Below are 27,121 nucleotides of genomic sequence, written 5' to 3' on the forward strand. Positions count from 1 at the left end.
TTTGAACACAGCCAGACAGATATCTCCTCATGAGTTTACTGAAGTGGAGTAAGAGGGCAGAGAGACTTTTCATCCCCCAAAACCGAGTACAAACATGCTGGCAGCAGTTTTAACAAAAAAAGATATATGGATGTCTTCTACAATGCCAGCCTTAAATCCGCTGACTTTACATTTGTAAAGGTGACAGTTTCTGTAATTCTCATCTGTAATGGGTTAAAGCGAGGGACACACACACACACACACAAAAAAATGGCATTTCAATATTTTATTGAAACTTTCAAGAACACGATGTCGATGTTGTAAACTAGACATAACTCCAATACAACATAACCCATTGACAACTTAAGAAACACAAAAGAAACCTTCATATTTTCGATTATGCGGCACTTGTACGATCAGGTTCGCAAAGTATTTTAATAACAGAAAAATAGTCAATTTGTCACACTTCAACACACTTCTTTTGCTCTTCTCAAGAAAATAATATATTTTTTTCCAAGCCATTGGTGTAGTGCGTTTTCGCTTTTTCATTCGTTTTTCAACAGTAGCACTTCACACACGGGGACAACAGAAAATACAATGGCACATGAGTGTGAATAACTAGCTCAGTGGATATTTGGGGAGGAATAGAGTCCATATTTTAAGAGGGGTATAAATGCAGATGGCAACAAAAGGTTACAAGCCCACAAACTATCTTTACACAGGTATATCGACAATAAATTAAGAACAGATCCCTAGAAACAAACTACTCCGTTGTATTTACACGCAATAACAATATGAAATAATTACATAAATATTTTATATATCCCTATGTACACCTTTAATCAATACTACGTTTTCATTTTTTTAACATTTAAATGTCTGCTTCCCTTTGCCTGTTGGACATTTGTTGTAAATTCCGCATGCTTGGGCCACATAGTCCCGGAGCACTAGTCATGTCAATAGGCTTGTTCTGATTTCAAAAAGGCATGAAGAAAAACTAATTTGTGTTAAAATGTTATTACCCAATTAAGAAGAAACTTAAGCAAAAGGAGTGTTGTTAATTATACTCCAAATAGAATAGGTTTCATACTTCGTTTAAATGTTTTTGGTGTTAAAATAACATTCGTTGGGGTTTTAGGGGGCATGCAACAATTGGCCAATCGATCAATTAATAGTGTACAACAAAATACAGCAGTCTATATAAGGTAGGTTAGACGGTAGTGAATTCAAATAAGTCAAATCAATTCAGAGTGCATATTAAAACACATTTCTCCTCGTGTACAATAAAGTTAGGAGACTGGACACAGCAGCAACTTCTCCTAAATCTGTAAGTCACACCCATGCCAACTTTTCAGTTTCAATACTTGTACGGTATTCAAATGACAGGATAAAAGTGTTGTTTAATTTAACAACAAAAAGAAGAAAAAACAGGCCTATACATAACAGATGTGTATTAACCAAAGTGCATTTCAGAAACTAAAACGTCCAACAGTTTTTTTTGTTTTTGTTTTTTTGTTTGTTTTTTTTAAAACCTGCATGAATCTACAAGGGTGTCCTCCTACTGGTAATGTCTTCATCACCGTCAACACTTTTCACTTTTCACGACAACAACGAAACGAGAAGCAGGTGCTATGTCCCTATGGGGACCCGCTCCGTGACCTGTCCTGATTTGAGTCGAGTCCACTGACCAGGCGCTGGATGCTCTGCAGCTCGTTGGCGGCGTCTTTCTCCGTGCAAGTTTTTGGGGACATTGAAACCGAGCCGGAGGATATGTTGGACGAGTGACTGGTCACCTCCGATGTGGAATCCAGGGTGACAGCGGACACGGGGCTGGCCGGGACGATGCCGTCTCCTTTTAGCTCGGTTCTGCTGCCGGCCATGGAGGGCATGGCGGTTGTGAGCAGGGTGCTGTCCGGTACCGTCATGGGGAGGGAGTAAGGGCTGTACCTGAGTCGAGGGCGCACTGCGTTCAGGAAAGGGTGCCGGTGCACCGCGGAGGAGGCAGCGGAGGAGGCTGCCGCGGCTGCTGCCATGTACGTGTACGGATAGGGGAACAGACTGCCAAACGGAGACATGGCCAGGCCCTGTGGAGAAATAGAGAAACTGAGTGTGAGCCACAAGGCTGGTGTTATAGACAGCTAAAACAACTGTGTATTATTATGACACAAAAATGTGCCAAAACAAAATAAAGAGAAGAAAAATGAGGGGAAATATATGATGCTAAACTTCTTTACCAGCCTCATGCGTGTTTTGGATTCAAATGCGTGAAAATAGTGATTTAACTTCGGGCAGGTCTTTACTTTCAGTCCTCAAGATTGTTTACTGATGTGGGTAATGGACTGTTAATGACGCTGTCTGACACTTAGCTTATGGATAACAAAACTTCTGATCTGATCAACGTAGGCAATGAACAGTCAGTGTGTTTTCAATGCTTCCATTCACTCAGGCTTTTACAAATCCAGCCAACAAAGTAACATGCAGCAAGCTTCACCGCCCAGCGTGTAAACAGCTTTGGTGCTTGTTCAAGAATGTGTAGGCATCCTATTGTCTGATGCTGCAATCAAGCAAGATAAGTTGCAGCTATAACACTTCCAATAACAGTAACAACAATAAAAGGAGAAAGACAACGTTGTGGAGAATTAAAACGTCATGTTGTTTCTCTGAGGCATTTTAATACTCGCCTTTGTGGCTTAAAAACAGACTTAATGAGCTCAAAGATTGCTTAACAACTCTAGCTGTTGCCACATATGTCTTTCCATTCTGTCTTTCTTACTGAATGATAGTTGATATAATAGCTTAGTCACTCAAAATGAAGTTGCCTAAATTAGCTTTAAATATGAACCCATTTGGCAATACAACAAAATAAACGCATGAGCACAAAAAAGCACACTCTCTCTTCTCAGTTATGATTAAACATGATGACGAGAGCATTAAAGATATGTGTCTGACATATTGAATCTAGCATATGGGCCTCCAAAGCCTACAGTGTACATTACAATTTAACATGTGCTTCACTCGAGGCTGAGAGTAGGCCTATAGGCCCAAGAAAACTGGTTTTACCTGTGATGCCAAGACATGCTGCTGCAGATGAAAGGGCAGGCCTGGCGATCCCGTCAAGCTTTGCGAAGGTGATGCCATGCTAGTTGTGTCCATGGTGCTCACCCCTCCCGTGGACACAGCTGCCAATAGTGGTCCCATGCCCGCAGCCATGTTTGAGAATGCACCTCCCACGTTGAACTGACTGGGATGCAAGAGAAACGGATGCGCACTCCCAAGGTGATTAAAAAACTGTTGTCCCGTTAGGCCTGTTGGAAATCCAAAATTATGCAAGTGGCCTATGTGCGGGCTGTCAGTCTGAACAGTCAAAGGCATGAAACTGTCTTTGCCTATTGACCTGCACTCGTCCGTTTTGGGCTGGTCCAGGCTCGGGCTCTTGAGGTCATCTCCCGAGCGGGTGGTGCTGGAGATGACGGTGATGGGGCTCTGCCGCGAGTCTGCCTGGCTTTTCTCAGTCCTAGGGCCGCTGTCGCGGGTCCTGCTGGTAGAGTCAGTGTCACTAAAGGGATGCCCCTTAGCTGGGCTCGCCTCATGATCTTTCCCGTCCTTCGTAGTCGTGGAAATCTTGCTGGAGTCCGGACCATCTTTGATGTGTCCATCTTTGCTCTCATCGTCGCTGTCCTCATCGCTGTCACAAAAATCTGCCAAAGTAGGACGAGTAGAAAATCAGTTGTCTTTCTGTACATTGGTGAATCATCTAAACAATGACTCCCATTATAAGCCATATTGCAGCTGGCTCTCACAGGTGGAATAAGAAATAGACCTGAAGTACACACATTTGCACTGTAGGAATCCACATTGGTGACCAATATGATCTGTAATATTAATTGCCCATTGTTTTCAATACTATTTGGAGGCGTGCTACGTTAGTACATGGCATTAGTTTTTAGAATATATTTTATTGTGTAGCCTATTTTTTAGCAGATTGACCGAAAAGGATTTGAAGTAGACGGATATCTTGCTTGACAGCTAATTGCGTCAATAACTGGTGCGAATATTCATGTTTTACTGTCTCAATAAAACACAGTCAATGCAGACTGTTATCAATTCCCCCAGTGTAAATGTGCTGGGAATTCCTAAAGTTTACTCTACTTTAACACATTATCTTGTAAACATTCTTGCGACAATAGAAATTGCGAGATTTTACACACGACTTGTGATCGGAGCTGTGACTTGTGGGGTCTGTCAGCTTACCTTTTAGGTGTGGAGGGCCCGCGGTAGACACGGCAGGGGACGAGGCCTGGCCGAAGCACTTAAAGGAAGCCTGCTCTCCAGAGGAGTCGTCTGAAGCCCCGTTCTCCTTTTTCTGCTGCTCCTCGTATGAACGCATGGATTGCAGAGCCAGCTGTTTCCTGTTCACAGGTACCCAGGTTATTATCGGAGGATCACCGCTCTCAGTTCCGAAACAATATCAGCAGCACGATGAATGGTGTGGAAGTTTATTTAAACTTAACACCTGAGATAGTAATGAGGCTTCTGACTATAGACTGACTCATCTATGCGGCAGATGAGAATACAAAATCCATTACAGTGCCATTGCTTTAGTAGGCCCGTTTATCTATCGCTCTTGTCATGTCACATTGCGCATTGTCAATGCGAGCACAATCTAATGTTAAGCATTCAACGTTTTGAGAGAAAAAAATTGGCAAGTGAAGATGGTAATGAAAACAACTGTGCAACACCCTGTTTCGGTTACTCTAGCCTATTAAGCTATTTGATTAGAAACTGTGAAGAGCCACACTCCCTGCGGGTTAATGAGTAAGCATTGACGCGGATTGAATCCACCGAGATCACTGTATGTCTCCGTGTATAAATCTAAAGACTTTTTTTTTTCTTTCTTTTTTTTTTGCAATACACTTTCTCCCTTGTCTTACCTTTTTTCCCGTCTCCCATTGCCTGTGTCACGGAATCCTTTGGCAAATGGATTATGGTCAATTTTCAGCTGGGTTATCTGAAACAATTGAAATTGTGTGTAAATATTAGCGAGTGACCTTTCATATTCTCATTAAACGCTTCTTTTTCAAACAATTGTAAAGGCCACAAACAAAAAAGGCTACATGATAAAATGTACAATAAGTTCTCAAGCGCGCACAAAGAGCACGAGTCCTAAAATTGGCACGTTTTTCCATGAGTGAACATTCAGCTTTTTGTGTAAACTTTTGAAAAACTCAACTCCCACACTGCTTCCGGCAGTGTAACCACGAGTATGTGTGTGTGTGTGGGGGGGGGGGCTGCCATGGTTTCCCAACAATATCAAAGGATTGAGGAGATGATTTTCATTATTTTTATGTCTCACAGAGAATAAAATGGTACCATGCAGCACAGTCTGACACAACCAAAATGCTTGACACAACCCTTTCTTTCTTTTTCTCCATTCAACCGCACAGTGTTGCCCCTCTTCTTTTTCTCATTTTTCAACCCCCAACCCTTTTAATTTTACTCTCTCACACACACATGCACACGCACACACACGCGCGCGGAGAGAGAAATATATTCTGGGTCTATGCCAAATCCTTTCCACGTGATTAAATAAAAGGAAGACAACCTATATAACATTCCTCCGAATTATTACTTTCCTACCACAGGCTGGTGAATATGACACTTACTCGCAACTCCCCCCCCCTCCTCCTCCCCCCATTATGATACGCCACTCTCACAGGCTCAAAGAAATATGACGTCTTTCATATTTTATGACAACAAAATGGTGCAGAGCATGAGAGGCGTCTGACAGGGAAAGAAACACAAGCTCTATTTGAGAAAATATTCCGGGTAGCCTGTGAGCAATAATTGTGCTTACCTTGTCATTTTGATAAGCAGTCACGGCAATGAAATCTGTTTCAGGAAAAACGTAAGTCCTGAAGGTACTGTACGGGAGTTTGAGAATATCGTTGGCCCTCACAATGTGAAATCGAGGCTGATATTTATGCATCGAATTAAGTATGGTCTGCAACACACAATCACAAACAAAGATAAGCGCACTTTTGAAGGTACACTTGTTACAGAATATCTTTACATTTCATTAAATCACTTTCTGAAAATGCTCTTATTTGAAATCAGAAGTCAACTCATTTAGAGGAATCAAATCTTGTAAATATTTAAATATTTGCAATGTTAACAGCACAGTAGGCTATGCTGTAAAAATTGCAAAAAAATAAATAATCATGATGTAATATTTAATCGGTTCAATAAAGTTGGCCAGGTATGTCTATATAGACTTAATTATCTTGCTTAATACTTGTAATAATTTTACAAAATAAAATTATGCAAGATAATGAAATGTGTAATGTTCTTTAATTTTTTGTAATGATGTGTTTTATTAATCAGATCTTCCTCAAAATAGAAAATCTTGAACTCATGACTTCCTGTGCTTCGATAAAACACAATACAAATAAAAACATCAACATATAAAATACATTTTGCTACTAAAAGGGTAAGTTGATAAATAGGAAAATTGACATACATTAGTTGAACTTACAAATCCATGCTTGTCGGAGATGTTATTTGTCAGCTTGAGTTTGTGAAAATTGACGACTTTTGACATCCACTGTTCACCCGTAGCCGGACTGTCCGGGTGAATGTACATCCTCTTTGGCATTTCGGGGTCGGCCTTCCCTGCCACCATCCAGCGGGAGTTATGAAATTTGTATCTGCAGTCGTCGGCTGCAACAATATCCATCAAGAGAATATATTTGGCCTTTTTGTCCAGCCCAGTGCACCTCACTTTGAACGGGGGGAACATCCGCCTGAAAAAAAAGAAAACAAATGATAAGCAGGGGCAAATTGAGATATGGTTAAAATATTCAACAATATAAACAACAATGTAATATTTTTGAGATGTAAATACATGTATGCTTTTCATCTTAAAACGTGTGTTGTATTAGTTTTATAAGTTATGATCCACCTTATTTAAACTATAAAGCCTATAACCTGCTCTTAATTTATCTGCTAACGATAATTCAGCCGAAAAAGTGTCCCACGAATGAGAAGTCGAATAAGCAAATATTTTTCTTCTACTATCCCTGATTAGGCTGTAGACAACACGTCAACACTGTTTGAATGGTTTCTTGGTTTATAATGCCTTGAAAGGCCTACAGACAACACAGACAGACTACAGCAGCCATCTTTGCATGCTGCCACTGTGATGACGATAATTTAGTCAGAGCTCCACACACTCAAAGTTGACATTTCAGTGGGATAATCCTTCGCTGTAAAGTTTTGATAAACCGGACATTAAAATTAACAATAGGATTATAATCCAGCCAGATGTTTATATGAGAAAATCCTATAGATCCGTGAAGTTGGAAGCTACTGTAATTGGAGGCTTACTATTAATAATACAGCAGCTTCAAGCCCCTTTTTATTTAACAAAATAATGTTACAGCTAACAGCTGATTTCCCTTCATTAAAGACATGTTTGTACAATTATCACAGTATCCGAGTTTGCAGGTTGTATGAACACACAGGAACTCGCAGCTTTGTCTCAATTTTTCTACCAAGCTAAACGTATATAATAGTTATAATATTTTGGGGTCATGTTTTTATTTTGTAATATAAGCATATCGTGTAATATAGGTCATATCTACATGACAATTGCTGCAATCTAAATTTAATTAACACACATTGGACTAATAAAGGCTCGAGAGAGTTGCATGAAATATCAAGAGGAATTGTAGAGATAGACTACCTAACTCCAAGTGTCATATGGATAAATATCTATATAGCTATCTATGTAAAATAACAAATCCCTTCATGAGTTATCAATATGCATAACAGGCTATTGCATGTCAGATAATGCATTATATTTTTGGGATGAACACACACACACACACACACACACACACACACACACACACACACACACACACACACACACACACACACACACACACACACACACACACACACACAAAATCTGTTTCACCTTCCGGATTTTGTGATCACCATCTCGGTGCCTCTCTTGTGGAAAAGTTCCCAAAGCTCCTTGGCTTCCAGGTGAACTTTAGGGTCGTCTTCCACCTCTTCCTCAGGCTCCAGAGTCTTCAGAGGCCTGAGGTGGGCGGCCGCTGCCTGGTGCCCCAGCGAAGAGAAGTGGAGGCCGGTCTCCGCGGCTCCCATCAGCTGGTCCATGATCGGCTTTCCCAGGGCTCCCGGCAGAGAGAAGGAGCCGTTGTGAGGGAGAGCCAGAGACGGGAAGAAAGGAGGCTGGTGACCCAGCATTGCACTCATGGCAAATTCCGGACCCCGGTGAGGTATAAACGGATGATATGCCATACTTGATCCCTGTAGGACTGGATCTCTCATCAGGAAGTTCATCCAAGTGCAGGCAACAACTGTAGACGACAGGTTGGATGTGAAAAAATATTTCTACCAGCAGTGAAGCCTGCGTAAGAGGAGCAAATAAAACAAAATAAAAGAGGAAAAAATGGGTCTGACGTTGAAAAGCTTTGGAAATTCCTCCTTCAACTCTGCAGAAAAAGGCATCCACTTATTTTTCACAAGTTGTCGGGAAACTTCAGTCGTTTGCTGTGTTGTGATCAAAAGTCTGGAAAGAGAAATGTAAAAATGTTCTCCATTATTTTTCGAAAGTGCTGCGAGACCGATTTTCTTCAGAGGTTGACGCGCATCGGACACCTTCTGTGTCTCGCTGGCTTGCGGACAGTAGTCGAATTAAACCAACTTGGGTGAGTCACTTAATTGACTGCTGTGCATTCTTTCTCTTCTGCTGCTGTTTACAATATCGGCATTCCTGTTAAAATGCGTTCCTTCTTATTGGCTTCAGTCCTGCAGCGAGGGCGACGTGTTGAAATATTTCGATAGCGCCGAATAATCCCCCTGCCTTTACTTGCTCCGGACATGCACCCTCACACGCACACACACACTTTATTCCTCCTCTCTCTTTCACGCACACACACATTTCAGAGAAAGACGTGTGCAGAGAAAGGAGTCCGCTGACGGCCGGAGAGAGAGAGAGAGAGAGAGGGAGAGAGAGAGAGAGAGAGAGAGAGAGGGTGGTAAGGTCCCAGCTCCGTGATTTTCCTAGCGCCTCTGTGGCCCATAGGGCTTCATACTGTATGGATGTGTTGCATGTTACGAGTAGCAGCGCTCCGTTTGATTGGCTCTTTGACGCTTTCGGACCAATTGTGTGGCTGCGTAGGCGTGGTTTTAACAGGTCGGGTGGAGGGGACAGACTTCAGACTTATAAAACGGTGTTTGGAAACTCAAAAGAGCTTTGCCGTGAAACACCACCCTGCCCCAGTCGGTGTTGTGTGAATATGTCAACATCGTTATAGAAGTTGCGCTATCCGTGGGTCTGTGAGAGCCAGCGAAGGGGAGAGAGCAGGCAATCAAAGCCGGGGAACCGGCTCGCATTGTCGGCGAGATGCTGATCTGTGGGGCTGTCTCTGTCCCACAGCTCACTAGTATTCTAATGCTTTGAATATCGCGAACACAATTTTAGTCATTCATAAATTCATTTAGGCCTATTCTGTGATTTAACAGTATTCAATTCGCGGTCTAGTATGTTTTTTTTTTTTTAGATTTAACAGCGCCGAAATGCAGCCGAGTTTAGACAACGTTTCCTGTAACATCCTTCTTTGAAATCATAGCTCAGAAAAATAGCGGGTGACTGGATGAGGCGCTCGATGATTTAAGTTAATGTAGCCTAATGTTTATAAAAATGTTATGATGCCGATATAAACCGTTCAATAGCCTAATTGTTTAGTAGGCTATGATTTTTATTTTGGTTTATTTTGTTTGTTAGACTTCTTATGGATGAAAAAAAATGGATGATGTTTATTTTAATTTTATTGGCATCTTGGATATTTAGACATAGGCTACACTCCACTATGGCTCTTCATTACAACTTTTTTCCCCAGCCTAAATATGGATTTGACCGAGTGAAGTCAGTTATGAATCTTAGTGTATTTTAAATAAATTTATTTCGCATCTTTATATCAATGTAACACGAGGAGCTGATGAAACCTTTTGGATGAGCGGCAAAACGCCTCCAGCACTAGTGGATGTTTTCATTTTGACTTGAAATAGCATTTTATAAAATGTTGGAGACTAATCCTACAATACAAGTTTGTGTGCACACACGCTGAAAAGCAGGGCTAATGAGGATGTGTTCTCTGTTGCTCGTGTTTTATCAATTCTTGTATCAAAACGTCTGCATTTTGAATCATACCAATCAATTCTGTTGTTAAATATAGCAAGCTTTCCCGGCACAAGTGTCTCTGGGAAACAATACAATTTTAGTCGCAGTCTTCAAAGTGACACTTGCACAGGCTGCACCAAGTAGGTGTGTGTCATTGATAATACAATTCTTAATTCTATCTGAGCAAATGTTTATCGGTTATGCGAAGTAGAATGCAGTTTGTCCAGAGAGCCTAAACTCAGTTGCATAATTTTAAGGTTAAGCCATACATGCATCTTATAGACTTCATACTCAGCTAAAACGCAATACAAGCCTGCAGTGGCTCACTATTGGGTGCACTATATTGCTTCACTGCAAAGCGTCTAAAGATATGTGCAGAGCCACACTAGTGCTCCCCTAAAATGCTATTTAACCACAAATTCACAAGTAAACTAGAGAGCCGTGGCCAGTCAGCCAACTTGGATAAATATTGACCATCAATTCTCAGTCAATTGTCTGTCTCTTTGGTTCCAAAGCGGTGGGGGATCTCAAAGTCCTTGAGGGGGGCCATGCAGAGTGAATTCTCACACAAGAAGCAATAGGCTTGTATCCTGACAACGTGCTCTGTTCAGTATTTTGCATCAGTCGTCCAATATCATTGCATCTGCGAAGTGGTGAATCTGTTCTTCTGGTATTTTTAAACATTAAAAGGCGTGATGTAGCTACTTGTTGAACCCTAGTTGCTAGAAATGTATCGAAGCTTGTTTGAAGTTTGGAGCTTGACATAGTCAGTAAATGCCCCAGGGCTCATATTGGGAGCCTCTGACAGCATCAACTTCAACTGAAGTTCCATTCAGCAGTGCTCATGCATGCAAGTATGAGTGAGATGCAGGTTTTATTCAGTGCAGCATGAGTTTTACCTGCCACACTCTTTTCAACATAGATTTGGCTAGAATGTGGTGTCTTTTGAAATGTGTGTGTATATGTGTCGAAAAGCAGCTATATGTGCATGTGTGTAAAGTGGAGTGGTCTTGTGCCCAGGGGAGATGCACAAGGGTATTTGGCTTATGTGTTGCGTGCTATTGATTTGCTAGAGAAAACAAATGTGATAGCTGTTGATAAGCCACAGCAGCATTTGACTGAATGAAAATCTTACAGTAAGCCAGTAGCTAAACCTTTACATGGCATAAGCCCCAAAATGAAGGTGCTGCTCTCCACCAGCCTACGTGGGGCCTTCCATCCTTCTCTTTGTGTGAGTGAGGTCAGGCCTGTGTCAATAACTGTGGCTTATTCTTCTTTAAACACGCACCCCTATTAGCAGCACATTTCAATTTAGTGGAAGGTGTCATCAAATAGGAAGCAGTGTTGACACGGTGGCAGCCTGTCAGTGTCTGTAGCCAAGCTGGCTTCATTAGCTAAGCAAGTAGAGAATGGTCAATACACTATATAAACTTTTACAGGGTTAGGGCTCTCAGGGACTCCAAGAGGCTATAAAAAGGTCTGAGCTGACACTACTGATTGATGAAGCCAACTTTGTCAGCGCTTCCCTTTTTATACATCTACAGAGATCATGCATATCAAAATCAAAAGGGGCAGTATATTTGACTGGACAGGCTCTAAAGTCTCTCACTCCACGTTGGTGGGTGATTTCTGACAGAGGGACAGCTTGTGTTTTGTCTGATATGCTAAAGCATCATACAGCACTGTCCACACAATTACTTATCCTTGAAGAATGTGCTTTAGCAGTTTCTTTCACGTGATTCTTCAATGCAATTATTTCAACTTGCCACAATGCGTTTTTATTGAATATTCTTATTACCTTTGCTAACCTCCCAATATTATCAATGAAGAAAAACCGCATTAAGGTCATGGGTTATGAAGCCTGAATGCCCTGACTACACACAACAGATCTACTGTGTAGGTTCATTAAGTAAAGCTTCAAAGACATTCCTGGAATTGATCATGGAACTGCAAGTGATGTAATGTATGCTGTCCTGTTTATTTGCAGATTGTTAATGATAAGCAAAGACAGACTTGGTGGCACCGCTCCTGAATGGAGGAGATTGTCTGGTGAGAGTCGTCAGCCCTAACACGACATGATAGGCAAAGGAAACATCACAAGATTAGTATATTCAACTACTAGAATGACTCCAAACTTCATTATGGACATCCCGACACAAAGTGGAGGGGAGACGTTCAATTGACAGCATAATGACTTTCTAAATGCAAACCATTTACCTCCAAGATTTAGGTGGGGCTAAAATTGTTCCACTGAGGCTATATTGCCCCAAAAGGGTGCAGATTGTAAAATGCACTTTCCAGAATCACACGCATGCTGTTGTCAATTGACAGGAGGAATGATAAACTATTTTAGTTAAGTCAACCCTTGCTCTCATCAATTTCTGTGCCGACCAGTTACAGGTATTGATGAAAAACAATTTTAGTTAATTAGGGGATGTGCTTATTGATGGCAGTGCATTGACTACTACGGATTGACAAGGAAAATGGCAGTGTGTGGAGTTGGGTTCATTAGTTGTGGCTAGTGAAAAAAAAAAAAAAAAATGGCATGTTTTGCTTTTGATCCATTATCTAAATATGTCAATACTGATGCTAAAAAGCCCAGTTTCTAATCTCTATAAACATTAAAAAGACCTGACATAAAGTTTAAAGAACAATCTGATTTGTTCATAAATTATTTGGCAATAGGTAATCTGATGTCACATTTATGAGTTTATAAGATATTTTGAAATTATACACAAAATAAATTAGACCTGAATTATGACTTTAAAAGATTACATGCATTTAGGTGTTTTATAATATATTTAGGTCAGAAATCACAAGTTGGTTTTATTCATATTCATGTTCAATAAGTTTGCATTGTCTGGCCAGAAGCCCACTACATGCTTGCTTAATGGTTCGTATTCAAGTAAAACAAGCTATGCTCATTAACACCTGTAGCTGTAGAACAGAGTAAGGACTGAACAGCTGCTTTTCAAAGGGACATTGTACGCCACATTATTAGAGTAAAGCAGTCCAGTGGCATACACCACCTGTAGAGCATAATGCAGGAGATTTGTCTGCTCAACCCCATAAACAGCCATCAGGCTTTCTCTGTAGCTACAAGCTGTGGGATCAAGATGCTCATGGTAAATGCCTCAGATGTGGACCATGTGTCAAAAGTCTTTAGCTTTCCTTACCACTCGCCTACATGGGAGATAAGCATCTTTCCCATCATATTCGGAGCACCGAGAATCTTACTGAAACCAGTTTTGCATGCTAAAAAGCAAACAATGGTAAATAGGAACCAGAAAAATCCTCAGGTTATTTGTCATCAAGTTAACACAGTGTTCCTGCTATGTTCATGAGAGGCATCAGTTAGAGACTATTTTGGGTTTGAATCAAAAATAATTTGGGTTTGCAGTGGGCAGGGCTCTAATCTGGATATCTGCTGTCCATTTAGCTTCCCCACCATCGGCATTGGCTTTGTGCTGCTTTGACTTTACAGTCTCACAAAGTTATAAGGTTTTACCATTGAGTCCAACCTCAAGACCCAGTGCTTGCAGAGGAGAGCGGTAAAAGCAGTGCATTCCTCCACCAAGGGAATCTTAGGCTATAAGGGGTTAGGGTGGCTTCTCTCTAGAGGTTAAGTGGGATAAGTGTGTGGCTCATGTCAACCCCACAACCCCCCAATAGTTTCTGGAAAATTTGCAATGGGGTCAGATTGGATTACTGTGTTTTGGTATTTACATGGAGACATAGGGCTTTGAAATGGAAAACCATAGGCGGAAAAGCAAGTGCCATGCAGTCTGAAAGGCTGGGTAAAAGAAACCAGCACTGATTTCCACTGACGGGACGGTTGAGTACATGTCTTTTATGTCTTTCTGCCCCACAATCAGACATTTTATTACTGAGCATGGTGATTGAGGTAAATGGATCAAGTGCAATACCAATCTTTAAAGTAAATCCATGGTAAGTACCATGATAGATGTTCAATAGGAAATGAGGAGGTTTCAGGCATCATGCTCACAGATGCAGCACATCATAGCTGTGACTGCTGCTTCAAGGGAGCTCCTTAATGCAGTTAAGGAATTTTTTGCTGCACAGTTATGCTACATAAACTGCAGTACCCCATCCCTAAATGACCTTGTAAAAACTCTCTTAGGTGTCAGTTCCCCTCAAGGTAAGCCAGGCCTTCCTGGATTTGGGCCTCAGGTGGTCCGTCATTTTTTCCTGTTCAACCTTGTCCCAGACCTGCTGGGATGAGTTTTCTGGGTTATTTTGGGAAAGATTCTCCAACCACTCCCCATAGGTGCTGTGTGCAGGCCTGAGCCCATAATCCACCCTTTTCAGTGTGGATTTCGCTGCACCTCATCCTACAAATGTTTCTTTTACTCTGTTGTGTGAAGCAGCAGCTAAAGAATGAAAACAGCATAGACTTATGTACCAAGCATATTGTGTCAATTTTTAATGAAGTGGTAAAATGTGTACTGTAGTTTATTAGGAGGTACCATAATTACAGTCAGTAAAGAATATTTTGAGACCTCAAGGAAAAGATAACTGACATTTTACTTTCCATGTAATACATTAAATAAGAAATCCAGTTTAGTATTTACTCTTAAGTATAAGCAGGTTTTTCTTTATTTAAGTGAAAAATAGGCTCTTCCAAATTGGCAATTGTGGAATTTATTGTCCGATTTCTCATAGTTCCACTACTTCTGTTTAACAAAAAAAGAGTTACTTTTTGAGGGAATTTCTAGATATATTGAAATGTCTCAACTCACATGTTTCTTACAGACCTCCTTATGATTTCCTTTTTCAAGCACACTGATAAATTAAAACAACAGGTGTGAAATGTTTATGATGTTGGCCGACTATTTTAGGAGAGCTGAGGGCTCTTAGAAATCTTTGACACAAATGTTCCTGTAAGTTGCAGGCTACTTTTTTTTCCTGCTCCTGCTGAAACTTGACCTCCTGTTTCTGGGTGAATTAACGGTTTTGTCAGTAGCGAGAACAACAATTTGAAGTGTATGCGGCAAGCTCAAGCGGCGGCAAAATTGAGTGCAGTCAATTGAATCTCCCACATGCTTCTCTCTGCGATGGATGGATCCCTCTGTTAACTGTTGAAGCCATACTACCTTGTAAATGTTTGCGTAAAACTCCTCTGGGTATGGAGCCCTGCGTAAAGTTGTTTTTTCTTTATCAGATATTTATTTACTGAATTAGAACATAAAAATAAGATATTTCTAAAATTACATGTATTACCTTCTTGCATATTATTTCACAATATGTATATTTTTAGCAGTAAAAAACAGCTTTCTTTGCGTCCGTTTTGTCAAATGCAAAATGAAAGTATTGTTAGGCCTATATGTATTGTTTTGGACTACTCAGAATGTGAACAGGCGCATTTAAATCATGTTTAAACTTGTGTGTTTACACTGAAGGCAGATTAAGTTGTGTCTTTTGTTTGTGGTGTATAATGTAGCCACTGATGGTGTGCTTCAACAGGTTCATCTGACTTGGTTTGCTATATGAGCGTGTGCTGCTGGCTTGTATGTGAATTGCAAAGCCTACTGTACCGTGTATAGTTAGCCTAATAGTCTATTAGGTTTGACATAACACTACCAATTTACCATCTTATAGTCTGCTATATCCGCCGACGTGGAATAAAAAGAAGCCTTTTTTTTCTTTTGATCTTAGGAGTTTAATGTGACTCAAGTTAGACAGTTTCGGAGCCACCTTTTTGTCTTTCTTTTTTTACTAGCTGTTTGCCTTTTATGCTTTTTCATGTTCAAATTGCAAGTCGCCAGAGACTTGTGGCATTTAAAATATGAGACTGGCCGTATTTACTAAGTTGGACAATACACGAAAACCACATGAAAATCAAAACGAATAGGATGCGGTTAGGAGCTGTGCTTTCATTTATTGAAGTCCCTACATATGTTTTGCATAAAGACGCTTTTTGGGGTAATGAGGGGGAGTATTTGAACGTAAACTGAACCTGGTTGGCTTAACTTGTATAGGGTTCTACAGTAATCTCGAATAAGCACGAAGGAGGCTGAATCTGTGCAACGGTTGCATAAAGTAACCTGTAGGAAAAATGTGACTGTGCCCTGTTTAGTGGGGGAAGTGTTGAATTGACGGTCATTTGTGGTTATGGCCACCTTCCTAACTTTATTTTAGCCTATTGTAACTTGTGGAGTTGAACGAAGAGGCTATTGCAACAAGAGTTTTGTAGCCAAGTAAAGTAGTTAAAAATATTCGTGTAAAGTGATAAAAAAAACCTACACCGAATGTCAACACCTGTTGATTTGACTTCTGTATGTGACGCCATTTATTGATGTAAAAGTTTAGATGATGATGATATACTGAGATTGAACCACTCAGCTTTTTTTTTCTTCCATCTTTGTGCATCCGCGCTGAAATACAACAACCATCCTACTGCGCACACCGAGAGGACAGAGGCAACAACCACCCACTCAACCAACCAATTAAAATCCGATTAGGAAACATCTTAGTTTTCCAACTAAGGGCAGTGAAAAAGTCTGTAACCTTTCCTCGCTGAGGTCACCCACCTAATAAGATCCATTGCCTATAGTGAAGCTGCAGACCTTCACAAATGTTCCTGGCGACCGACTGTGGCCCCGGAGACCTTTGGCATACATGGCAGTTTAATTGGTCACTGTATTTAAGAATAAGGTGGGATTCCAGTTAATTAGTGGAGAAGTGAACACGGTTGAACATTATATGATTTGCTCCCGGCCCCTGGTTTGTTAGTGCGGATTTGGGGTCGATCAGCTTTTGTGCTCGACAAATGAGAAGTGAGTAGCGTGGTGCCGATGCACAGTGTCGTTTTGTGGACTGGCGACAGTCTCGATTCATGGGAAAAACTTAAAGGAGACCCGCGTTATCACAGGACCTCATTATCTCATGTCTGCAACCATCTTTTGCGAACAGTCCCTAATCAAGAGTGGCACAGACCTACTTTGCAGAACTTTGGCATAATATTCGCCCCTCACTCTCTTAATCCACACACACACACACACACACACACACACACACACACACACACACACACACACACACACACACACACACACACACACACACACACACACACACACACACACACACACACACACACACACACTTTGCGTGACGTGGGGTGCCGCATGACAATGTCAAAAACCATTTACAATAATTACGCGCAAGTATTCACACAGATATTCAAACACCTCTGCCAGGTACAATTATTTAATATTCCCTTTACATGCCTTAAATCTTTAACAGCTATATTGTATTATAAATCAAAGTGTATACCTCTCTACTTTAGATACACGAGTGCGTAAAACTTATATTGTTAGCGAACCTTCCACTCTACTTTTATTTTGAGAAGCTTATAATAAGTGTCTTTAGTTAAATTGCTTATACAAACAGCCTAGGAATTTATTTTCTCATTAAGCATTGACAAATGTAATTAAATTCTTTTTTTCCTAGACTTACAACTACTGGGCATGACAATGACAACTGCCCCGGGGGTGTTCTCTCTTTCTGTACACTAAACCAAAGAGGTGGTTCATTTACTTGGTCATAAACCATTTATTTACCTTCAGGTGAGTGTCGCAGAGAGTGCAGAGTAAAGATCGCAGCAAAGATTTACACCTGTCTCTCTGCTCAAATAGAGAAGCCTATAGCCTACAGAGATGGCCACTGGAGCCAGCTTGTCTGGGGCTCTGCTAGACAGCCCACTCTCCCTCCTCCTCCTCCACCCCCCCCGCCCACCACCACCACCGTGGATTAAACAGCATCATAAAAAAAAAATGACCATCAACGCGCACACTGTAAACAGATTATTCTGCTCGGCGCCCGGCGCTCCGCGCTGAAAACGCGTCCAGCGGCAATGTGTTGCAGCAGCGGGGGGGGGGCTCTGCTTGGTCATGCTTTTTTCTAGCCATTTACACACACTTCTCTGGACACTTCCCGGTCATGTAAATACTAGCGAGCGTTTGATGTCATGGCTGCGGCTTTGGGAGACTCTTGGGAGGCTGCTGAGGACATTTGTTACAAGATGAAGAGTCACATTTCTCCGCAGACCTCCTCTCAGGGCTTTTGGACATGCAGCAGGACAGCTTGTTTAATGGATCTTTATCTACTTAAGGATACACTTTGAACTGTGATAATTTAGAAAGCTTAATTAGAACAATATCTCACATGTCCTACCTAAGCATACATTTGATGTCTCTATGACCTACATCATAAATACACATATGGACACTTATACCAACTTCTTTTGACCCCTGTTTTACCTGTTGCCACGTTCCTTCTCATAACTGATGAGGGTTGTTGGACACTCTGCTACCATGACTATGTATGGGTGTTACAACATGTCGAAGTATCCTTACTCTTTTCTCTCATTTTTCTGAAGTAACGTGCATTCTGCTCTTAAACCTAGTGAAATCCATTCATCACATTGGAGCACAGGCAGTGTCGTTAGTGCATTAGGTCTTGGTAATCAGCCTGGAGATCTCAATTTTTAGTCCTGTCCTCCAGCATTCTCTACAGCGCTTTTAGGCACAATCTTACAATTCTTTATTTATCTGTACTTTCTCCTACATATCATCACTTGTGTCACATCATCGGATTGTTCAGTGGTTGTTCAAATGCAGGAAACAACAGTTATTGAAAGCTATAGATTTAAAAAGGTTACACCTCTTAGTTCCAGCCTCTGATAACTGATTTATTAATTTTTTTTTTTCCTTCTAAGTTTCTATACAAGTTTAAAATAGTCCACTCTACCAAGAGTTGGATATGAATAACTCTACAAAGTGCAGAGTGTGTGTTGCCAAATAATGAGCTTTGATTCAAGTGTGAAAATAAAGACAAAAAGGTGTGGATAAATATTCAGCAGGACACCGAAGATAACTTGGCCACAGAACTTGAAAAATAAAAATTTTAATGTGATGTTTCATACCATTTCACATTGGGTTAAAATAGAAATTTCCCCAAAAGCACTTCTCAGTTGCAAGGACACACACACACACACACACACACACACACACACACACACACACACACACACACACACACACACACACACACACACACACACACACAGCACTTCTGCGTTGCAAGGACACACACACACACACACACACACACACACACACACACACACACACACACACACACAAACACACACACACACACACACACACACACACACACACACACACACGTGAAAATATCAATCTCTATTTTTCTGTCCCAGGAACACGTTTGTCTTTTGCTGTCCTTCCCTCTCTCTCTCACACACACACATTGATACACAATTCACATGCACACACTGGCACATCACTCCAGTGGTAACTTCATTGACCTGAAAACAGGCAGGGTGTCCAGTGGTTAGTGAATTACATGTCCTATTGATGAGAATAACCTCCCACGGTGTGAGAGTGGCACTGTGGAGATCCTGCCTGATTTCTGCAAATTAAAGTCTTAACATGCAGGTAGTTCTAAATCAGGTTGGCAATTACTCAAGTTATCAGGCTGTCAGCATCCACATGTGCTCTAGAATATCCTGGATCTTACGCAGAGTTTTCTTCTTTCTTCAGTTGTCTTGTGTTGTTAATCTGTTCTACTGCTGTGCACTGCACTCTCTTTTTCCTCTGATCTCTGGTGGGTTTTTTTTTTCAGTGAAGATGCTGACTCACTGATAGCAGCAACGTTTATTTATTCTTAAAATATGGGCTAAGACACAAAATGGGTCATGGGCCCCCTTTAAGTGGCTCTTTGTGTGACCATGTGAGAGCGTTTGGATGAGCCTGGGTCACAGGGCCAGAGAGATTTTAGATCTGGAGCGTACAAAAGCACCCATATGCCATGGTAACTAACATTATATCCCGCAAAAAGTTTTATTTTAGATGTCACCTGGACATTAAATATCACTGACTTAAAATGTTCCCCTTATGTGTACGACAGTGGTTTGTATAAGCAAAATCCCAGTTTAAGCACACAAAATAAGCGTGATTGATTATTTGCTGAGTAAGCAGGCATATATCACAATTATTAGTCCCCTCTGCTAATGGAGCAGCTTTTTGCTTTAAACAATATATAGACATCTCTAGTGGTAAATTATCCTGAGAGAACCCAACTTGTTTTTTGTTGTGAAATTTTAAATAAGGGTTTAATAGTTTTATCAATATAGATGCATCCTGTTGCAGATTCCATTGAAAGCTAACAGTCCCTCATCATATTTTACGTCTTTCATCGACTCATTCAAACATTCAACTCAGGCTTGACATGTGTATGTTATTCTGAGGAGGAGGAGGAGGGGGGGTCGGTGGCGTATGTGCAACTTGGAAATTATAAAAGGAAGCCTTCCATCTAGTGCAGCCATAAGGGAATAAAGAGAGGGAGGCAGCAGGAGCAAATCGAGAGCGGTGGTTTCCAAAATGGCTCGGCCATTGAATGACAATAGCCAGGCTCCTCTGCCTGTCTCTTTTTCTTTCACTGATGCAGACTATAAAAACTAATATAATAAAGCGGGTCGAGAAAATTACCAAATGAGATATATTCCGATTTGAACCAATCATTGTGATTTAAATCTGGCAGGAGAAATATCCATGGTAACTGGATTTCTAGTTGTCTGATTTTGTGTGACTTGTGCTCTTTAAAAAAAAAAAAAAATGTTTTATTGTATTTTATCATTGCTAAAAACAACAGGGGTTGGGGGTCCTACGGTATCGGCACATTTTGCAACCACTGCTTCTTCCCTGTGGAATCCCTGATGTTCCTGTCAGAGGGAATATACATGTATACACTGAAGTTTTTCATATTTATTCTAGAAAATAAAAATAAAATTGTAAAACAATACATCATTCTCACATTTTAAGGAGCCACTGACAGGCTGACACAGCGTTGGGACAGTTAAGAAAAATGAGGTGTTTTTAAAGGCACAGAACATGGTATATAAAGAGTTAACTTAACAATTTCAATTTGTAATGCTTATACATAAAATTTTATAAAATGTTTAATCTGATAGTTTTTTTCTGGATATTGAAATACTAAACAAGTGATGTGGCAGAGGTATTCACAATTGTATTTATGTCACTGTATTACTATAACCACACTTTCACTGTCAGTATTTTTTAGAGTATTATATAGATTTTGTGTGCAGCGCTTCAATGTTTCATCATTCCTTTAATATATGGCAGAGTCAGTGAGCAGCCCTACATATTCTCTCATCCGTCAAGGACGGGAAGGTTTTTTTCAATAAATAATTCACCACTGATAGCCAGCCCTAATGCCTACATGAACAAAACTCTCAGTTACAGCCATCTTGGGAGTAAGCCAGTCCAAGAGCGTACTTAATAAACAAATACAGGGTCTGACAAGCTCTGGTTTCACTGATGTCTTTCCGAGAGGAAAGTATTTGAAGACGGTCGGTGAAACAACATCCTTTCTGTGGGTGAAGGTTTGGGGTCAGGTGTGGGTTATTGCTGCAAGAGCTAGTCATCCCGTTGCATTGTTACGGCTAATACTCTGGATAGATTGACTGTCCATTTTACACAAGGCATAATTTAAGTTTTTCTTTAGAATTATCTGACATTTATGTTCTAAAGTTTTATGATCTTGCACCATTTAGTGGGACTTCAATGTCGAAGGACAAATCAATAGAATAAATAAACAAATGAACAAATAAGTCCCCTTATGAACACAGGTATATCTCTCTACTGTGCATATAAAAAGGCTTTTTGCGCATGTATTCCTCTGTCTACTTCTAGGACCAGGGCTAAGGCAGTTTCACAGCCTTACTTCGACCACATGTTTGCTGGGACTAGAAACATGATCCAGACATGATTCCCCTAACCCAGCCCTTAGGGTGAAGTGTGTGTGTGTGTGTGTGTGTGTGTTTGCGCCTGTGCAACATCTTCTCACGGAAATGTTCTTGTCAGACATTACGAACAGAAACCTTATTTTTTCTAGCATTACAATTAATTTGTATTTTCACATTATATTTAGGGACACAGTTAGGGTAATTTATTTGCTCAGTTTGGAAGGCAAAGTTGGGGACATCCTGATTGAGCCAACATGGCCCACTCCTTTTGGTTTCTTGAAATCAGGTGAAAAACATTACATTTATTTTTGTACAAATAAGTAAAAATTTCCAGTGTGATCCGGCCGTGTGTGTGTATTTGTAAGCATGCACAATTAGGTGTATGTGTGTGACTGGACATGGTTATTTAGCCCATCTATGTGTCTGCTGCAAGACTCCTTACATGAGATATTCAAGGTTCAGTGAAAATTGATCTGCTGATCTGAAGTCTGTTTTTCTCTCTCCCTCTCTGACCAGATCCCTGTGGAGCTGCCTCGAAGAGGGATCCTAATATCACATATCAGTTAGATGACCAAGTTCAGGGCCTGCACGACTGCTGCAGCACAGTGCCGGAGCTCGCATCAGTGGAATACTGTTGGGGATACAACGGACCACACCCATATACTGATAGACCCTCTGATTGGATGTCACATGGATGTCTTGACCACTACCATGGCTTTCATGCAAATTGATGAAGGTAATTTTAGCCCCTTAAGTGAAATTTGATTTGCGTTAAGAGCTCTTGCTACTTTTTCTTAATGTAAAATGTTTTTGATTAATAGTCTGGGAGTCCATGGAGAAATATTATCAAGCGCAACAGTTTAATGTATCTCTTACATCAAATTAGTGGTGCTGCTGTTTGTCATCTGAGTTTATTGCCAAGCTTTAAGGCAAGAAATAGTTCTGCTATGTACTTCCCACTCAAAATACACATTCATATGCATTTACAGTAATTACTTATTAGGCTACATATCAACTGCCATCAACACCTTCCTAATCGTAGGCCTATCTGTAATTTTTTACGTGCTTTAGAACAGGAAGAAATATACCAAGGAGATACACCATACACTCATAACACACTTTAAGCCAAAAACACACACACACACACACACACACACACACACACACACACACACACACACACACACACACACACACACACACACACACACACACACACACACAAACTAAAATGTTATCAGCAAACGAGCCCTGCTATACAATGGTATCCAACTAGCCAGACCGTAGCGGTTACGTGCTCTCCTAAATGTCTGCGACACTTCACCTCACCTCCTCAGAGTGGCACAGCGCTGCACCCTGACTAAATGAAAAACAATCTGAGGAAACGGGGAACAATCCTAGGCAGGCTCCAGCGGGCTGCCATAAAAAGAGGGGCTGCCTCTCCCTCATGCCTTCAGTTTTAACTCTATGGGCTGATGAAAGATCAATAGGCCGACTGGGCAGCCGCTGCTGTGCCTGCTGTCCGCCACTGCACCAGGAAGCAAGCCAATTACAAAACACCAGGGGGAAAAAGAAAATAATGGGAAAACCCTCAATCTTTGCTAACTGAGTGATTAGTGAAAGAGTTTTGTGTATGCATGTGAATGCTTTCCTGTTATCTCACACATGTGGAGTCCAGCCCACTGCAGCCTGACTTATTTTCAAGAAATGTTTCCAGCCAGTGGATCATATTCCAAACTCATTTTAACCCTGATCTCTCCCTACACCCCCCACCTTCCCTACCTCACCATCTTTACCACCCCTTTAACCCTCCGCCCCCCGCCTCCAGGAGCCTCACTCCAGATCTGTACCAGCTAACCAGCCCTCTGGATCTCTGGCAGGAGTAATGGGGGTTGGCGCTAGAGTTTGGTGCAAACACGCAGCAGCAGACAAACAAATCATGTTAAGTCTCTGCTGCCACGGCTGGCAGCACACTCAAAGGGGAGCCGGTGCCCTGCCAGGGAGGAGGGTGCACCCATTTTCCCAGGGAGGAGGCGAGGGTGAACAGGAGGGAGGGTAACATGGAAGGGAGGCCATCGAGCCCGGATCACAGACACCTCCGCCCCTCCTGGCAGGAATGCATACAGCCCCAGTGGGAGGAGGAGGAGGAGGAGGAGGAGGAGGAGGAGGAGGAAACAAGCAGACAAGAGGGGAAGTAGAAACGGAAAGAAAAGAACGAGTGAGGGAAAGTGAGTGACTGAATGAAGGAGACACACACACACACACACACACACACACATACAGAGAAAAGACCTGCCCAGCTTAGGAGAGGGAGTGTCTCTGAACGTACACACAGACAAAAACACCAATCACAGCACTCAACACACCCTCAGTAGATTGAGAGCACCACTGGGAGAGCACATAGGAAAACAAACAGGGCATTAGGCTGCTTAAATACCATTCAAACCTAGCAACTGTGGTTATCATTACGTCAGTTCAGTCACAGTTTAACTGTGATGTGTCACTGATGACAGCTGAGGAGAGATCACAAGCCTATAGTGCGGTTTCACACTGGAGAAGTGTTAAACATGATGTTGTTAGACCATCACAAAATGTTACAACTATGGGTTTTTCTTGGCTGAATGTTTGGGTAATTAAGTTCAAACTTAGAATGAAAAGCATGTCATTGTGAGGAATATCCCCGAAGAGTCATTTGTATGTCTTTGTTCTTGAGTCATGTTTTTATCCTCTTGTTGTTTTTTAAAATAAGCACGCCCTAATCTCAAACCCTTCCCTTTTGAGACCTTAGAGTATACGTTTTAGGTATAATTGTTGCAGATATTCCCTCGTTCCCCCAATACAATCATAGAAAGCAGGATGATAAAATATTGAGTGCATAAGGATCCTCAATTATTGGATTGTATAATATTTCCGCAGCCTCTCCTGGGATGGAAATATTTATTTTGAGAGAGGCAATTGTGATCTTAATATGGCATTCCTTCATGCTGGATGCAAGGCTCTTTGTGGTTGTGTGTCAGGGCAAAGAACGGATTTTGTCAGGTGGAGATTGGGGTTTAGGGGTTCATTTACAGTTCATGCAAGAGCATTCCATGCAGTCTTTATGTTTCCATTCACCCTCCTCACGCTCTTCCCCCTTTCCTCTCTTCGCTCCTTTGATAATTGTAGAGTTTCTTTCTTCTCTCTTTTGAAAGGCTAATATCTATGAACGGTTATTTCTTCACTGTTGACATAATTCACTTTCAGTATGTATCCTGCATGCTTTGCTGAATGCCCAGGAGCGATACTTCCATGACGGAGATTTGAGTCATGCAACAATGTATGTACTGTAACTGCTGTTTACGGATCCCTAATTACTCTGAAGTGTCTCCGAAATGGACTGCTGTTATGTACTTGGATACAATCAAAACACACAACCAAACACACAAATGCAATCCCGGTGCAGCTCTGAACGTCTCTTCTAAACACTTAACACAACAAGTCTAACAAAGACGTTAGAGACAGACAGGCATGCAGGCGGGCAAGTATTTTATTTATTCCAGCCAGAAAGTCAGTTGTTAAAGCAATTACTATTAGTTAATTTGCAAATATTGCTTACAACCAGTGGTGAAAGAAGTTTTCAAATCCTTTACTTAAGTAAAAGTACTAATACCACACTGTAAAATACTCTGTTACAAGTAAAAGTCCTGCATTGAAAATGTTATTTAAGTAACAATATGTAAGTAACATCAGGAAAATGTACTTAAAGTATTAAAAGTAAAAGTAATCAATGCAGAAAAATCCTCACATTTTTATAAACTGGAAACGATCAAACCAGTTCTGTCAATCATCTAGGTGTTTATTTAGCTAATCATTTTAACTGTAGGCCTACTTGCAGGTCTATATATTGTTGGATAGTTTAATATATAATAAAACACAATATTTTCAAACTACATGTGTTTTGTGTGCAAAAATCTTAATTTGTAAAGTAATTAGTAACTAAATCAGTCAGATTAATGTAGTGGAGTAAAAAGTACAATATTTCCCTCTGAAATGCAGTGGAGTAGAAGCAAAAAGTGGCTTGAAAAGAAAAGACTCATGTAAAGTACAAGTACCTTAAATTTGTATTAGTACAGTACTTGAGTAAATGTACTTAGTTACATTACACCACTGCTTACAACATAAATAACATGGAAATTGTTCTTTCATGTTCATTTCTTGCTAAATATGTACTATTATACTTTTTTACACTATGAATAACTCTGTCAAAATGATAATACGGAAAGGACAGATTATATTAATGGTATACAAAAAAAATAGCATTGTGCTGGAGTGATCTTTCTATTGGCTAGAGTGGTACACTTTTGCTGAGAAGACACACTTTTTAGTCAAATAGCATAATTAATTTTAAATTGTCATAATGTCCATAAAAATAGCATTATGATTTAATAAGCAGCCCTTTTTGAAGCGATCTGAGTTAAATATTAACCTAGAAGTACCCATCATTGTAGTCCTCCACCAGACAAAAATGATTTTCAATTGAGAGCACTGTGGTAATGATACTTGATGGCACACAGTGACCATGATCATTATTCTATTGTATCAGAAGTTTTATTGCCAAAAGAAATTATAATTAAATTTATTTTATTCTAATTTTGCCAATTTTTGGAATAAGAAAATGCATTTATTAGGCCTATAAGACCATAAATTATTTTGAAACTCTAATTAACCAAGTTCAATCATTGCAATCCTGTGGTTCAAAGTGCAGTGTTTTTTCTTTCCTTTAGTGAAACTATCAATGATCACATAAAATGTCTCGAGAACACTATACTGTGTTATTTTCTTAAAATGTTGTGTAAAACAAAATCATAAGGTAAAAAGATGTGTCGTATCACCAGCTACTACATGTTTGGAGCAATTTTTAAAGTTGAATACCTGTTAGTTTTACCAGCATAAAAAAAGGAAAAGTGGTCTGTTGCTGAATGAATTAGCAGAAGTAACTCAATTTAACCCAACAACAGCAGACAATTCTTTGCTCATGCTACTTTTTCTTTTTTATTGTTGAAATGGGAAATATTCCCATCTCAGAAATCAGCGCCTCAGCCCAGTTCCATCTGTTCTTCTGACCAGAGTGGCAGTGA

General features: G+C 40.6%; 1 protein-coding gene and 1 long non-coding RNA gene across 3 annotated transcripts in view; one reads left to right on the forward strand and one right to left on the reverse strand.

The window, feature by feature from the left end:
• Window positions 1-250: 250 nt before the first annotated feature.
• tbx3a (T-box transcription factor 3a) lies at window positions 251-9,085 on the reverse strand. 2 transcript variants are annotated; one of them, XM_039780728.1, is made up of 7 exons: window positions 7,958-9,085; window positions 6,512-6,779; window positions 5,834-5,980; window positions 4,911-4,987; window positions 4,231-4,388; window positions 3,040-3,677; window positions 251-2,063 (listed from the first exon to the last, which is right to left on the reverse strand). In XM_039780728.1, exons 1-7 carry the CDS (start codon window positions 8,347-8,349, stop codon window positions 1,617-1,619), a joined length of 2,127 nt encoding a protein of 708 aa, XP_039636662.1. In that variant the 5' UTR covers window positions 8,350-9,085; the 3' UTR covers window positions 251-1,616. The 2 variants fall into 2 exon arrangements, with proteins under 2 accessions (XP_039636662.1, XP_039636661.1); XM_039780727.1 differs by having other exon boundaries at window positions 6,497-6,779; window positions 7,958-9,084.
• LOC120545999 overlaps window positions 8,644-27,121 on the forward strand; it is a 51,385-nt gene continuing 32,907 nt past the window's right edge. Inside the window, exons 1-2 of the long non-coding RNA XR_005636769.1 lie at window positions 8,644-8,717; window positions 22,521-22,740. This is a non-coding gene — a long non-coding RNA (uncharacterized LOC120545999). The remainder of the gene's footprint in view (window positions 8,718-22,520; window positions 22,741-27,121) is intronic.

The sequence above is a fragment of the Perca fluviatilis genome, chromosome 17 (assembly GCF_010015445.1).
Source record: "Perca fluviatilis chromosome 17, GENO_Pfluv_1.0, whole genome shotgun sequence".
Classification (NCBI taxonomy): Eukaryota; Metazoa; Chordata; class Actinopteri; order Perciformes; family Percidae; genus Perca; species Perca fluviatilis.

Coding starts and splice junctions, on each gene's coding strand:
- tbx3a (XM_039780727.1), bottom strand. CDS start 8,349: ATGAACTTCCTGATGAGAGATCCAGTCCTACAGGGATCAAGTATGGCA. Junction 4,988..5,833: donor CTGCTTATCAAAATGACAAG/GTAAGCACAATT, acceptor CAATTGTTTCAG/ATAACCCAGCTGAAAATTGA. Junction 3,678..4,230: donor GGGCCCTCCACACCTAAAAG/GTAAGCTGACAG, acceptor CTACTTTGGCAG/ATTTTTGTGACAGCGATGAG.